This window comes from Cydia amplana, chromosome 4, assembly GCF_948474715.1.
Source record: "Cydia amplana chromosome 4, ilCydAmpl1.1, whole genome shotgun sequence".
Lineage (NCBI taxonomy): Eukaryota > Metazoa > Arthropoda > Insecta > Lepidoptera > Tortricidae > Cydia > Cydia amplana.
In genome coordinates, this window is record NC_086072.1 from 5,483,871 (window position 1) to 5,496,020 (window position 12,150).

At 36.3% G+C, this 12,150-nt stretch overlaps 1 protein-coding gene across 1 annotated transcript in view; it reads right to left on the reverse strand.

Annotated features, from left to right (window-relative positions):
- Positions 1 to 12,150, reverse strand: part of LOC134663098 (cell adhesion molecule Dscam2-like) — a 204,262-nt gene that overhangs the window by 52,134 nt on the left and 139,978 nt on the right. Inside the window, exon 8 of the mRNA XM_063519431.1 lies at positions 5,148 to 5,370. Coding sequence (XP_063375501.1) covers positions 5,148 to 5,370 — 223 coding nt within the window. The remainder of the gene's footprint in view (positions 1 to 5,147; positions 5,371 to 12,150) is intronic.

Below are 12,150 nucleotides of genomic sequence, written 5' to 3' on the forward strand. Positions count from 1 at the left end.
CACACAAAAGACGCCTCCACGTCACACAAAAGACGCCTCCACGTCACACAAAAGACGCCTCCACGTCACACAAAAGACGCCTCCACGTCACACAAAAGACGCCTCCACGTCACACAAAAGACGCCTCCACGTCACATAAAAGACGCCTCCACGTCAAACACAAAAGACGCCTCCACGTCACACAAAAGACGCCTCCGCGTCACACAAAAGACGCCTCCACGTCACACAAAAGACGCCTCCACGTCACACAAAAGACGCCTCCACGTCACACAAAAGACGCCTCCACGTCACACAAAAGACGCCTCCACGTCACACAAAAGACGCCTTCACGTCAAACACAAATGACACAAGCTGGCCTAGCCAAGGTTACATTCGCTATCGCTTCGACAACGAAACGCTTTGTGTCTCTCTATCACTCTTCCATATTAGTGCGACAGTGACAGTTGCGTTTCGATCGCTACGAAGCGTAAGCGATTGGCATTTTGGCTACGCGGCAAGCTCATATTAACGTCGATTTAAAGTATCAGGATCCCTGTGCTATTGGTATCTTACTAATGTCATATTTATTTCGTAAATGCACTGCATTGCACAATACTACTTATACGGTACTCATTTAAATTAATTGTAATGATTATATTGTATCATAAAATATTATTAGTTTGCATATGACAAAAAAAAATCAAATAGGCTTTAACCGAGAGGAACAAAGTACCGTTGTCACTAAAAATTGCTGGACAAAAACTATAGGTTATAGTTAATCAGTTCAGTTTCAATGAACAAGGCTTATTCCGTCCCAATTAACCGCGATATGCTACACATGTACTATATTTTATGAAATAAATAAGACATAATTCAATAGCACAAATTTCCGATCACTGATCACCAGCACAAGCCCACACATCAATCTGTAATCATAAAACACAAAAAGATCAAAATAATAGGCATTTCAAATATGTACTTATCTACTCATAAATGTATCAATTTTCTTACGACGTTGCAATTTGATGACAATAATTTTGATCATTTATAGTAGATAATAGGTACATATAAAACAATAATCTGTGCTAAATAGCCATTAAATCGACGGGTACATAACTATTAACTTATGAACTCATTCCAAAATCAAAAGTCTGCCGCTTTAATACTAATACAATAATTATAATTTCATTGTAGGTAGATGTCGTAATAGCAACCGACTAAAATAATTGTACCATTCAAATGATATCGAAAATTATGGTTATATTCCAAATACTTTTGCAAAGAACACGTACCTAGATCAGATACTCTAATTACTCATCCATCTAAGAGTATATAATTAAATATATAACTTTTTACCGTTAGCAAAATGTAGGTTACCTACCTTCATTAAAACAAACCAAACTAAACTCAACACTTTTACAATGAATTGATGTAAAATTTTACTTTGTCGCTGATTATACAACTACCACTCATGTATAATAAAACTACCTTATATTTTTTTTTTGCATTAAAATATCTTGATAATTTAAAACAACACTACAAAGCAACAATGTAAAGAAAGTCTAAGCTTCTTACAGCTACAAAACTGCATTCGAAACACATAAACTACTCGAGGTTTATAAAATCAATCCATTATGTAGGTACTTAGGTACCTACTATTGAAATAAAATAAAGACAACTTACGTTTTTATTCTACCGATCGAATCTAAAAATCTTATTGTGGGTTAGTGGTACGTTAACACTTCTGAAATATTATAAATTTATCTATGATTGTTCTAATTATAAAATGGTGGTGCCTCTTTAACTTTGCTCACCCGTTACCATCAAGATGTTCTCTCTTTGACTCCCCAATCCAAGTGAACGAGTCTGCACAACTGTCCGTTTAACTCCCACTTACCCCTACCACTTGCTAACTCAAGTGTTGCCAGGTAAGTCATTAAACATTACCCATTACCCTAATATTAAATTCAGGTATGTTCAGAAAGTTGCCAAGTAAAATTCATATTTGCTTACACTTTTTGATATAATTACCAAAAATCATGACAATATATTTCTTTTATCATACCCACTGTCTCATCAGCTGCTGACTGTTTGTGCAGAGTACCTACCTAGCTAAACATTAATTATGATAGATTGCGAAGTTGTTATTTTAAATAAAGTCGAAACCAGTCTTTTACTTATACAGTATAATGCTATTTAACGCTAATCGTCCATTTTTAGCTACACCTACAAACCGCTTGATACCCGTAAATATATAAAAATTATTTATTAATGTCATGTTTAAATATTATATTAAAAGAACTTAAACCCGCTGAAATTATCACTAAGCGCAGAAGAAATAGTTGCTAAAAACATACATAAGACTAATATTGACAATGGATAAACATCAAAGTTAATTTTAAGCGAATAATGTCATCTATAGGTGATCCGTTTTTTTCAGGACAATTCTGTGCAAGCGTTCTATGACGTCATAAACCGCAGCTTTTACCGCCAAATGGAAAAACGCGACAATTTATTTTAAAACACATCAAGTTTGGTCGGGCTCTATTATTTTTGGGGCTGAAGCACAACATGTCGGTTTATATTTAATTGCAGTGCATACAGATGACGCACACATACATATAATAATGATTTAAGCGACTAAGCTACACGGTCGGCTACGAGTCTTTCGTATTTTTCAACCATTGCGACCTTAGTAGTTTCCGACCGTGGCCACCAAATTGTATAACACCCCGAATAAGGTCAGGTTGGCCTTGGACCACAGGAAGCTTGATTGCCCGCCGTGTAGTATGCTATAGACGACATGTATTTAGTCTGTGATGTCACCCGGGCCACAACTCGGTTTTGCTACACCCCATTACTACCGACTAGGCTAGGAGGCATAAAGCTTTATGTGGAGTCACACTCTTAAGAACCATACATATTGTATGCGTGGTGGGGCTGGATCTGTACAAACAAGATTAATTTAAAACCAAATCAAGTGTACCTAAGCACAGTTTACACAAGAGTGCATGAAGCCACTTAAAGTAAAAAGACATTACAAGTCCCTACAGTCACGTTGCCAGCTAATCTAGTCATAATAACACAATTCACGACGAATACATGAGTAAGGAACGAAAATATATTATCGTTTGACCCCTCCGGACGGCTCGGACGGGTCGGAAAGGACAAATTAGTTACCCCTAGGGACGTTTGCTTACTGCGACCTTCCGCACCCTTCACTTCGCAAAAAGTTATATTTTCGTTGTACGTTTTGGTTGTATGAGATCTAGGTGATTTAATTTATTTTAATTAGTTGTTACTAAAGTTAAACCACAGCAGAAATAACCTATTTTATAATATTCGGAGGCATAACAACATAAAGTATAAAAGCGTTATGCGCGCACATGTTTTATCAAACAAAACATATTTAATTATATTCCAATAAATAGTAACTGAATAAGACTCACGGTTACTTAGATAATGAGTTCTTTATTCTTTGTAATAATGAAACTAGTAAACATGTTTTTACGCAATTTATTTCGTTCTTTTGTTCTGAATCACAATTAGATATTTTTGTTTTTCAAACCGGCGGTAGGTATTCAAAGCACATTTATGTATTATGTTTTTATTTTTCTAAAGGAATATTAGTTTGTCCAAAGTAAGACTTTAACTCCGAATTACAAAAATTTATCCAAATTCTTACCCTAGTAAGAAATGACTACATTTAAAGCATATTTAGGTAAATATGATGCTTTTAAAATAGTAATACTTATAATGTTGTATTTACTTTTCTAAAGGAATAGCTTGCCCAAAACAAGATTTTATCTCGAAATTACGAAAAAAATACCTATTTAAATTACGATTTCTTACTAACGCCGAAAGCAATATTGTTTCCCTTATCTTATTTCCTCGCTATGTTTGACTTCAAAGCAATATAAACTTACTTTTATTTATATCACTTTAGGATTCAGGGGATTGAATTTTATTAAGTTGTGTTGTAGCTTTGCTTGTTTTGTACGCGAATCCTTTTATTCATGAATATAACATTGTAATATAGATATATCGTTATGTGACTTACGTACTTTATATATAAATTACGTAGGTACATTGCGTTGATGAAAAGCTTGTTCCAACAAAATTGATGATTAATATTTTATTACAAAAGACATTTTAATGAGTTAAAACCCGATGCTCACAATATTACATAAAGGAAATTCAATATCTACCTATGGATTACATTACTCATATTAAATTATATAGGTATAATAATTGGAATTTCGAACAATCCATTTATTCGTATTTTCATTCAGTTACCCTAATCTGCTATTATGAACGTTACATGCGATATATAATTAAATTCCTTTATGAATAAAACATTGTTAAATCATAAAGTAACGGTAAGTACGAAGCTATTAAAAGGTATAGGTGAACCAGGATCTATTGAGGGTGCGCCATGTTGCGGAATTTCACTGGAACTAATTTTTTCATACTACACTGAATTGTCACCCTATACATGAGAATAACAGCGCCCTCTTGACAATTATCATATATTACTGGTCAGGCTATAAGTAGGTACGTAAGAAAATACGAGTACGTGGAATATCATACAATTTCATTATTTTGTATGAATAAACAATTAAAGTAATTAATAGCTCTGTTACTGTCTATAAATTGTATATATACGGACGTCAATCACAATGAAAAAATCAACGATGATCAACTCTGGTCAACGAGGGACTCGAACTCGGATCTTTGGATTGCCGGTCCAACGCTGTTACTGTCAGCGAAAGTGTAGTAAATCTATAATTAGGTATCTATACAATCTACTTATTCTTTTGCGATATTTCTCTTCTCAAGAGACCTAGTTGAATCATGAAAGTGTCCGGGAGACATGCTTTTAGCGTACAGTGACACGAAATGTGAGAACACAGATCGCTGCTCGGTTAAATTCGGTTCGTTCAAAATGTATCATAGAAAACTCTACAAATAATGCAGGTTGTCTGCAGTCTGCATTATTTGTGCTGAATAAAGAATGCACTGAGTAGCTTAGGTACTCGTAAATATGTTACATTACATTTATAAACAATTTTAGACTAGAGACTACAGATACATTTATGAACTTGTACCATAAGGCGGACAATTTCTTTTTCATCACACTTGTTCCTGTCCTCTTGTTTCATTCTCACCTGCGTGTGTGGCTGCACGTGTGTCGTGAGATGAGCGCGCACATTGAGCTGCAGCCGCAGGGTGATGTGTCCGTGCGCATTGGCCGCGCGGCACGCCCACCGGCCGCCATCTTGGACGTCGGCGCGGCGCACGCCCAGCGCATCGTGCGAGCGCGTGTAGCGCCCGCCGGCCTCACCGTCGCGGAGCTCTCTGAGCACTCCGCTGGCACTTTCTCGGTACCAGCTGTGAACAAGGAACAATAGCTATATTATTTTTGAAATACTGTAGTGTGAATATTGTTGTAAGAAAAATGATTGCAGCAATTTAGCTGAGTCTGAAGAGCTTCCATTCAACGCAATTCAGTTAAATCGTATCAGAGCGTTGCAGCGCGTAGCACTCTCAAACAATTAGTTACGCGTCAGTGCGAGTTAGCTTAGCTCGTACAGTAGGTACACGTCATAAGTTTTGACAAATGAAATACGTTCATCGCTAGGACATGCGATAATAGGCCCACTGTTAGTAAATGTGGCTTTCCAGCAGAGAAGGGTCCTTATGCTTCATTTGAAATTTTCCTTTCAGACCTTTCTATCAGAATTTCTGTTGGAATTTAAAATATAGTGGACATAGAAACATATAAAGTACCTACCTCAATATTTTAGTAGGTATAAAATAATATACTTTTTGTTAACAACAATGCATTTTAATTTGTGTTGTATAGGTATTTGTGTTGTTTAGTTTACGTAAGTACAAACACAGTCATATATACTACGTTCAATTTAAATTGCCTGCAAGTCGAGTAAAGATTATAAGCTCTTAAAATAAAGTTTTTTTATAAAATAAATGTACTTTTACCTAATTGGGAATATAACTTTAATCGCGTTATTGAGGCAAAAGCACCTCTTGAAGCTTGAGATCAAATTTCGTAGTTCTGCCTCGGTTTACAATAAAGAATAAGTAGTAAATGAACAAAACACTCTACACCTACACCACATCCTTTCATTATGCTCAAGAGCCGTCTTCCGCCTCGAATGGTGGAAGCCTGTCAAGTGTCGTCTCTTTTATTTAAGGCATCGTTCGAATAGTGACAGGAAAGTCGCGGTCGATTGCGGCGACACTATGGTATACCATGGCATTTTATATAAAATACATTCCAATCACGGCGGCAATGCAGATGGACCGCAAAACCAGGCATGTCACTGGCCGGCAGGGTTGGGCAGTATTTCAATTACATGTATTTGAAATACGTATTTGAAAAACAAATTAGTATTTTGTATTTGTATTTCAAATACTACCTCAAAAGTATTTTGTATTTGGTATTTCAAATACTGCACTCACATGTATCCAACAATACTTGTACGGCATGGCCTTGTAAGTCATCATGACATTTTGACATGTACGCGCAGGCGCAGTCGGCGCAGAGCGCAAAGTGGACGCGTTCGCGTTCATTTACTTATAGGGTCGTGTTGTACGGTTGCGTTCGTGGCCCACAAATGGTCTCGCCGGAAGACCAGCGCTGACTTTCGGGTTAGCATTATGCTGAGGCGAGACCATTTCGTGGTAAACTATAATTTCTGTTTAAAATATACTTTTTGTAATACGTTTGTATTAAATGTAGTTTAGTTTGCCATGAATAAACGAATTCTAAACGAATTCTTATGTATTTAGTATTTTGTATTTCAAATACTTCAAGCTTCAAAATACATTACTATAAATACATTTTATTAAATTCTATAATCCTAAAATGTCTAATCTCTCGCACAAGCTGTGAGCCGACCGCGAACCTCCGATCCAGCCGAGATACAATTTTCATTGGCTGGATACTGGATCTATATTAGGTCAACTTCTGCGTGGAACTTTTCGTTTAAATCTAGGGGATAGGGTCATTGCAGTAGTTTCCGTCCATGCACTAGTTTTCGACGACTTGACGGATTATCAAATATATATTTCATTTTTAATTTACTACTTTTTGCGAAATCTTCATCTTCCTCGCGTTGTCCCGGCATTTTGCCACGGCTCATGGGAGCCTGGGGTCCGCTTGGAAACTAATCCCAGTAATTGGCGTTGGCACTAGTTTTTACGATAGCGACTGCCATCTGACCTTCCAACCCAGAGGGTAAACTAGGGCCGTAATTGGAATTAGTCCGGTTTCCTCACGATGTTTTCCTTCACCGAAAAGCGACTGGTAAATATCAAATGATATTTCGTACATAGTTCCGAAAAACTCATTGGTTCGAGCCGGGGTTCGAACTCGCGACCTTCGGATTGCAAGTCGCACGCTCTTACCGCTAGGCCACCAGCGCTTCCTTTTTGCGAAATATCATTGTTATATGTAGACAGATATATTGCTTAGACGCCTTAGACATAAGGATTGAAATCAGTCCAAATTTGTGCAGGAATGTAGGTATATATTCAAATTTCGTCAAGTGGACGTAAACTAGAGCTGGACGAAAACTAGCGCAATGACCCTATAAGTTTATATGAAAGGATATTCGTTAACGTTAAAACTAAATGCTAAACAAAAAATAAATAAAGGTATATTTTGTAATTGAAATACATTATTTTAAACACTGTAATTTGTATTTCAAATACCCGTCACCAAAGTAGTTTGTATTTTGTATTTCAAATACTTTTAAAAATGTATTTTGTAATTTGTATTTCAAATACGTGGAAGCCAGTATTTTGCCCAACCCTGCTGGCCGGCCGCAGTTCTTAAAAACAGAGCGAGTGAGTACTTTCGCTGAACCAGAGACAAGGATCGTCATTGGCTGAACCAATCTTTTAATACACGTATAATATACGTTGCATCACAAATGAATCGATCAACTCCCTCGTTGTGTCTCAAGATAAATTATCACCTAAGCACACGACATAACCGCTGCATAGTGCTGCCAGAAACATTACGGAGTGGCAATGCTGCCAGCAGTAGGAAATGGAATGTAGGATGTAGGCAACCTTAAGTTACACGTGTCTTGGTAATAAAGTAAATGTGTCTGGCTAGAGAAGTATTCTTATCTTATTTATCAGTGTCGGCAAGGTTACGGCGGTAAGGCGAAAATTTCACGAAAATTGGAAGTGTCAAAACGATTGGAAGGTCCTCATTTCAGTACCTAGTGTTTTTTTATCCATTCGTAACTAAGCTTGGGCGACTAGCGACTGTCAACACGATAAGCATATGTCGATATATTTATATGTAGGTATATCGCTCGGATCATATATCAAGCTGATTGCACAATACAAATTGGATTGAAGAAATAAAATGTTGTTTATAAAAAAACCGGTAATGATAAAGTCCCGTTTCTTAGTTGACTGTGCACAAAGGGTTCTTAGCTAAGGGAAGAATAAAGCGATATTCGAGTAAACGACAGTCCATCGGTATCCCAGGAACGGCACACGCGCCGTCATTAGCGGGACAAACACGCCGCCGGGATTAGGGGAAAAAATGCGTGACATGTCACTTCGCGTAAATACTGAAGCGAAATAAACTTTTTTGTACTACATATACGTCTCTTTCTAATACATAGAAATGTCGAAATGACGGACAGGGACAAATTTGTTCGATTTGACAGACGATTACGAATAACGCCATAAGTATGTTCATAGTTAACTAGTTATAAGAACGATTAACATGATAACAATAACATTTCGATAAAAATATTAACGATCAATAAACTAAGTATTTACAACAGGTGATTGGGGCCAAAGGAATTATTTTGCCAGTAAAATTCCTTTGAAACAGTATTTCTCTTACGTTTGAAATGATGGGTCTAATTCAAAGTAATTATGGAGCATAATTCTGCCTTTGATGTCAGACGCAGCCCGAGTAAACGAGCAAAATAAAAAGAACAAGGTCTAGTTACGTTTAAAAGTTCCATCATTTAATTATTTACTTAGGTACCGATTTGTGTGGGTTCGGTCGCCGCGGCGCGGCATCTACAGCGGGCTTAGCACGGTTCCATTTTTATCAACTATCACTATGCCCGTCACTTTCGCACTTACATACTCGTTAGAACGTGACAGGCATGGTGATAATAAACGATAAAAATGCGACCGTGCTACTAGGGCAGATTACAGATAGTGGGTAGGGTATGTACTTAAAGTGTCATTCTATGGAACTTGTTAAATATGTAAACAAAAGTCACTAGTAAATGGCGGTTTGTTAACCTATAAAATATTATGTAAAACGATTCCAAAATTTTGTTCAATCAGATACCAACTAGTGCTCAAACATTGTATTACAATTTACATGTATACAATGCGATACATTGTAAGATAAATAAAAGTTTGTAAAAAGACATTCATAACCCGTGTAAATTCGTTAAACGGGTTTATTTCTATGTTACAGCAGACTCCTAAAATGATGCACTACAGTTGATTGCACCTACATGTTCCCGTGGCGTGCAATTTGTAATTTTATTGTTGGTTTTTCTCAAAACTTGGCCATTTTATTTTACGGTGTAGTATGCATTATCTTTGTCTGAAAATTCTGAAATTGTATGAGTAGGTAACAGAAAGTAATTATTCGATTGCACACAACTCAATTTTCGATCGTACACAAATTACAACACGGGCAATTTGTCGTGTCATGTCGTGTCGATTATAATTTGCGAATCTATATACTTATTTTAAATGCCGTTGAAAAGCTGTATTTGTATTTGTATGAGTATTTTTTAAGAGCCGATTACATTCGTGAATAGAAGAAGACGCAGACATGCGTTATTGTAAAATCAAAGGTCTACAATCATGTACAAGATTCTGTCAAAAATATCAAAAATGCGACTAAAATAGGATCAATGATGTCAAGCGTCATTGAAAGTATTGAATTTAAAAAAGGTACCACTTGTTTACCTAATATGTATTAGTAAAAATGTTTTAAAGTCAAAAGCATTGCTCATTGTACAATTTAAGATTGAAATTCCTTTATTTGCATCCAGGCGGCTTCACATCGGAGGCCTGTGGGATAATTTATTCTGGAACCTGTCTTAAGACCCTTAGGGCATACGTTGGTATAATATTATTAGACAGAAACAACAACGTCCCTGAAACTGATAAAAAACAACGGGTTGCACTCCGGGAGTGCCGACAGAAGTGAAAACTCAATGACTAGTCCAAAATGTCTGCAGCACTATGTATAATTGACACATCCTCCTTTTTATTGAAAAGCTTTAGTTCCGAAATTGCTGGTCAGTGAGCGTGTTTAAAATTCGAAATTCAAATTTGTAGCGTAAATTGTTTAAAATTCAAATAGAAATTGTAAAGTTACCTTGCAGACCTCGCATCTAAATGTATTTGGTTATGATATTTTGAGTTTGATTCACCAGTACTAGAGTTCACTTTTATTAGATGTAGCTTTATTAAATTATATTTGAGTGATATAAAGTTAGAATGTAACTGTGAGATCCTCGTATTTCAGCCCGTACAAGATTAGAGCCTTTTTCATGTAATGTCATTGAGTTTTTCTTTATTGATTTAAATGCCATCTAAATGAGTGGCCATCTAAATCTTACGGTCACGTGATCGCCTTACGCTGTCTCGAGTTTATAATTTTTTCCCCACCTCAAAAAGTGCCCAGCGCCGCTAAAGAAGTTTTCACTTCAATAATAAAATACTTTCAAACTGCCTTACTACTAAGGTACGTGCAGATTAGTAGACAAAGACATACGGCCTGATTCGAACTTTAAGATACTCCAAAATTTGCTAAAGATACGATATGGATCGAATATGTCAGTGTCAAAAGTGACGTTTCTTCAACCAAAAACGGACTTGTGGACCCGTAACACAAAACATGGAGGGTATATCAAGATAACTTACATAATTGTGACCTGTAGAATTGTATTTATTACAATTTGTTTTTTTGATAAATATTAATTAAGAGTATAAGTATTTGAAGACATGTCACTTTCGACACTGACCGATTATATCCGTATCAAATCCGGTTAAAATTCATAACCGGTTATTATAATCAGAATACGCTTCCTGTTGTATATCTTCGTCTCAAGTGAAGCTTCTATATATAGTATCGCTCCACGGGCAGAGGATATAGACACCGTGCATGCACAGACCTCTCCCGTCAAGGGTTAAAAATAGGGGCTGTATAACAAAAGAGTGCAGCAATTTCTCGCAACGTCGGGGCTAGGCATCAAGTGAGCTCAGTTTCACAAAGGGTGCATTTTCTCTACGTTTTACTGCCAATTTGAGGCATCGTGCTGACATAGCTCTTGGAAACTTGATAAACTATGGAACATACATCGATCTTGCATTCAGAACTAGAAGTAGGTACTTAATGCATCATAAAATTATATTTGGGCTTATACTTATAAAAAATATATAATTATGTTTCAATTGACGTTAACAAAAAACGTACCTACTTATGAAAGAGAGGTTATTAAAACTTTCCACTTAATTTAAAGAAATGCTATCATATCAATTTCAGGTCTCAGTTACTTTAATTTAAGGAGTCACAATAAATACTCAAAAAGAAAAAAATATCACTTATTTTGTAATTGTATTACCTGTTGTATTTTGAGATAGTCCTTGTGTATCAGTCTCATTTTACATACATAAAGCCAAATGAAATTGGTACCTAAGTAACTTTATAAAAATGTGGTTTGGTATCGGTCAGACAATCCACAAGTAAACTGAAAAGTAAGCGGATTTTACAATCTGTAGTTCAAAAGCATTTAAAGAAGCAGTAAGATATACGATAGTATGTATATGTATACGAGAATATATGTACTACTTTGTAAGGGGCTCGGTAACGGCCGAGGCGATTTGAAGAAACCCCGAGAATATGGGCTGTAAAAACTAGAAAAATATTACTAACTGGAGTAAGCCGTGTCTGTCTTTATACCATACTAGCGACCCGCCCCGGCTTCGCACGGGTTAACAAATTATAAATAAACCTTCCTCTTGAATCACTCTATCTAAAACCGCATCAAAATACATTGCGTAATAGTTTTACAGATCTAAGCATATATACAGACAGACAGACAGGGAAGCGACTTTGTTTTATACTATGTAGTGATA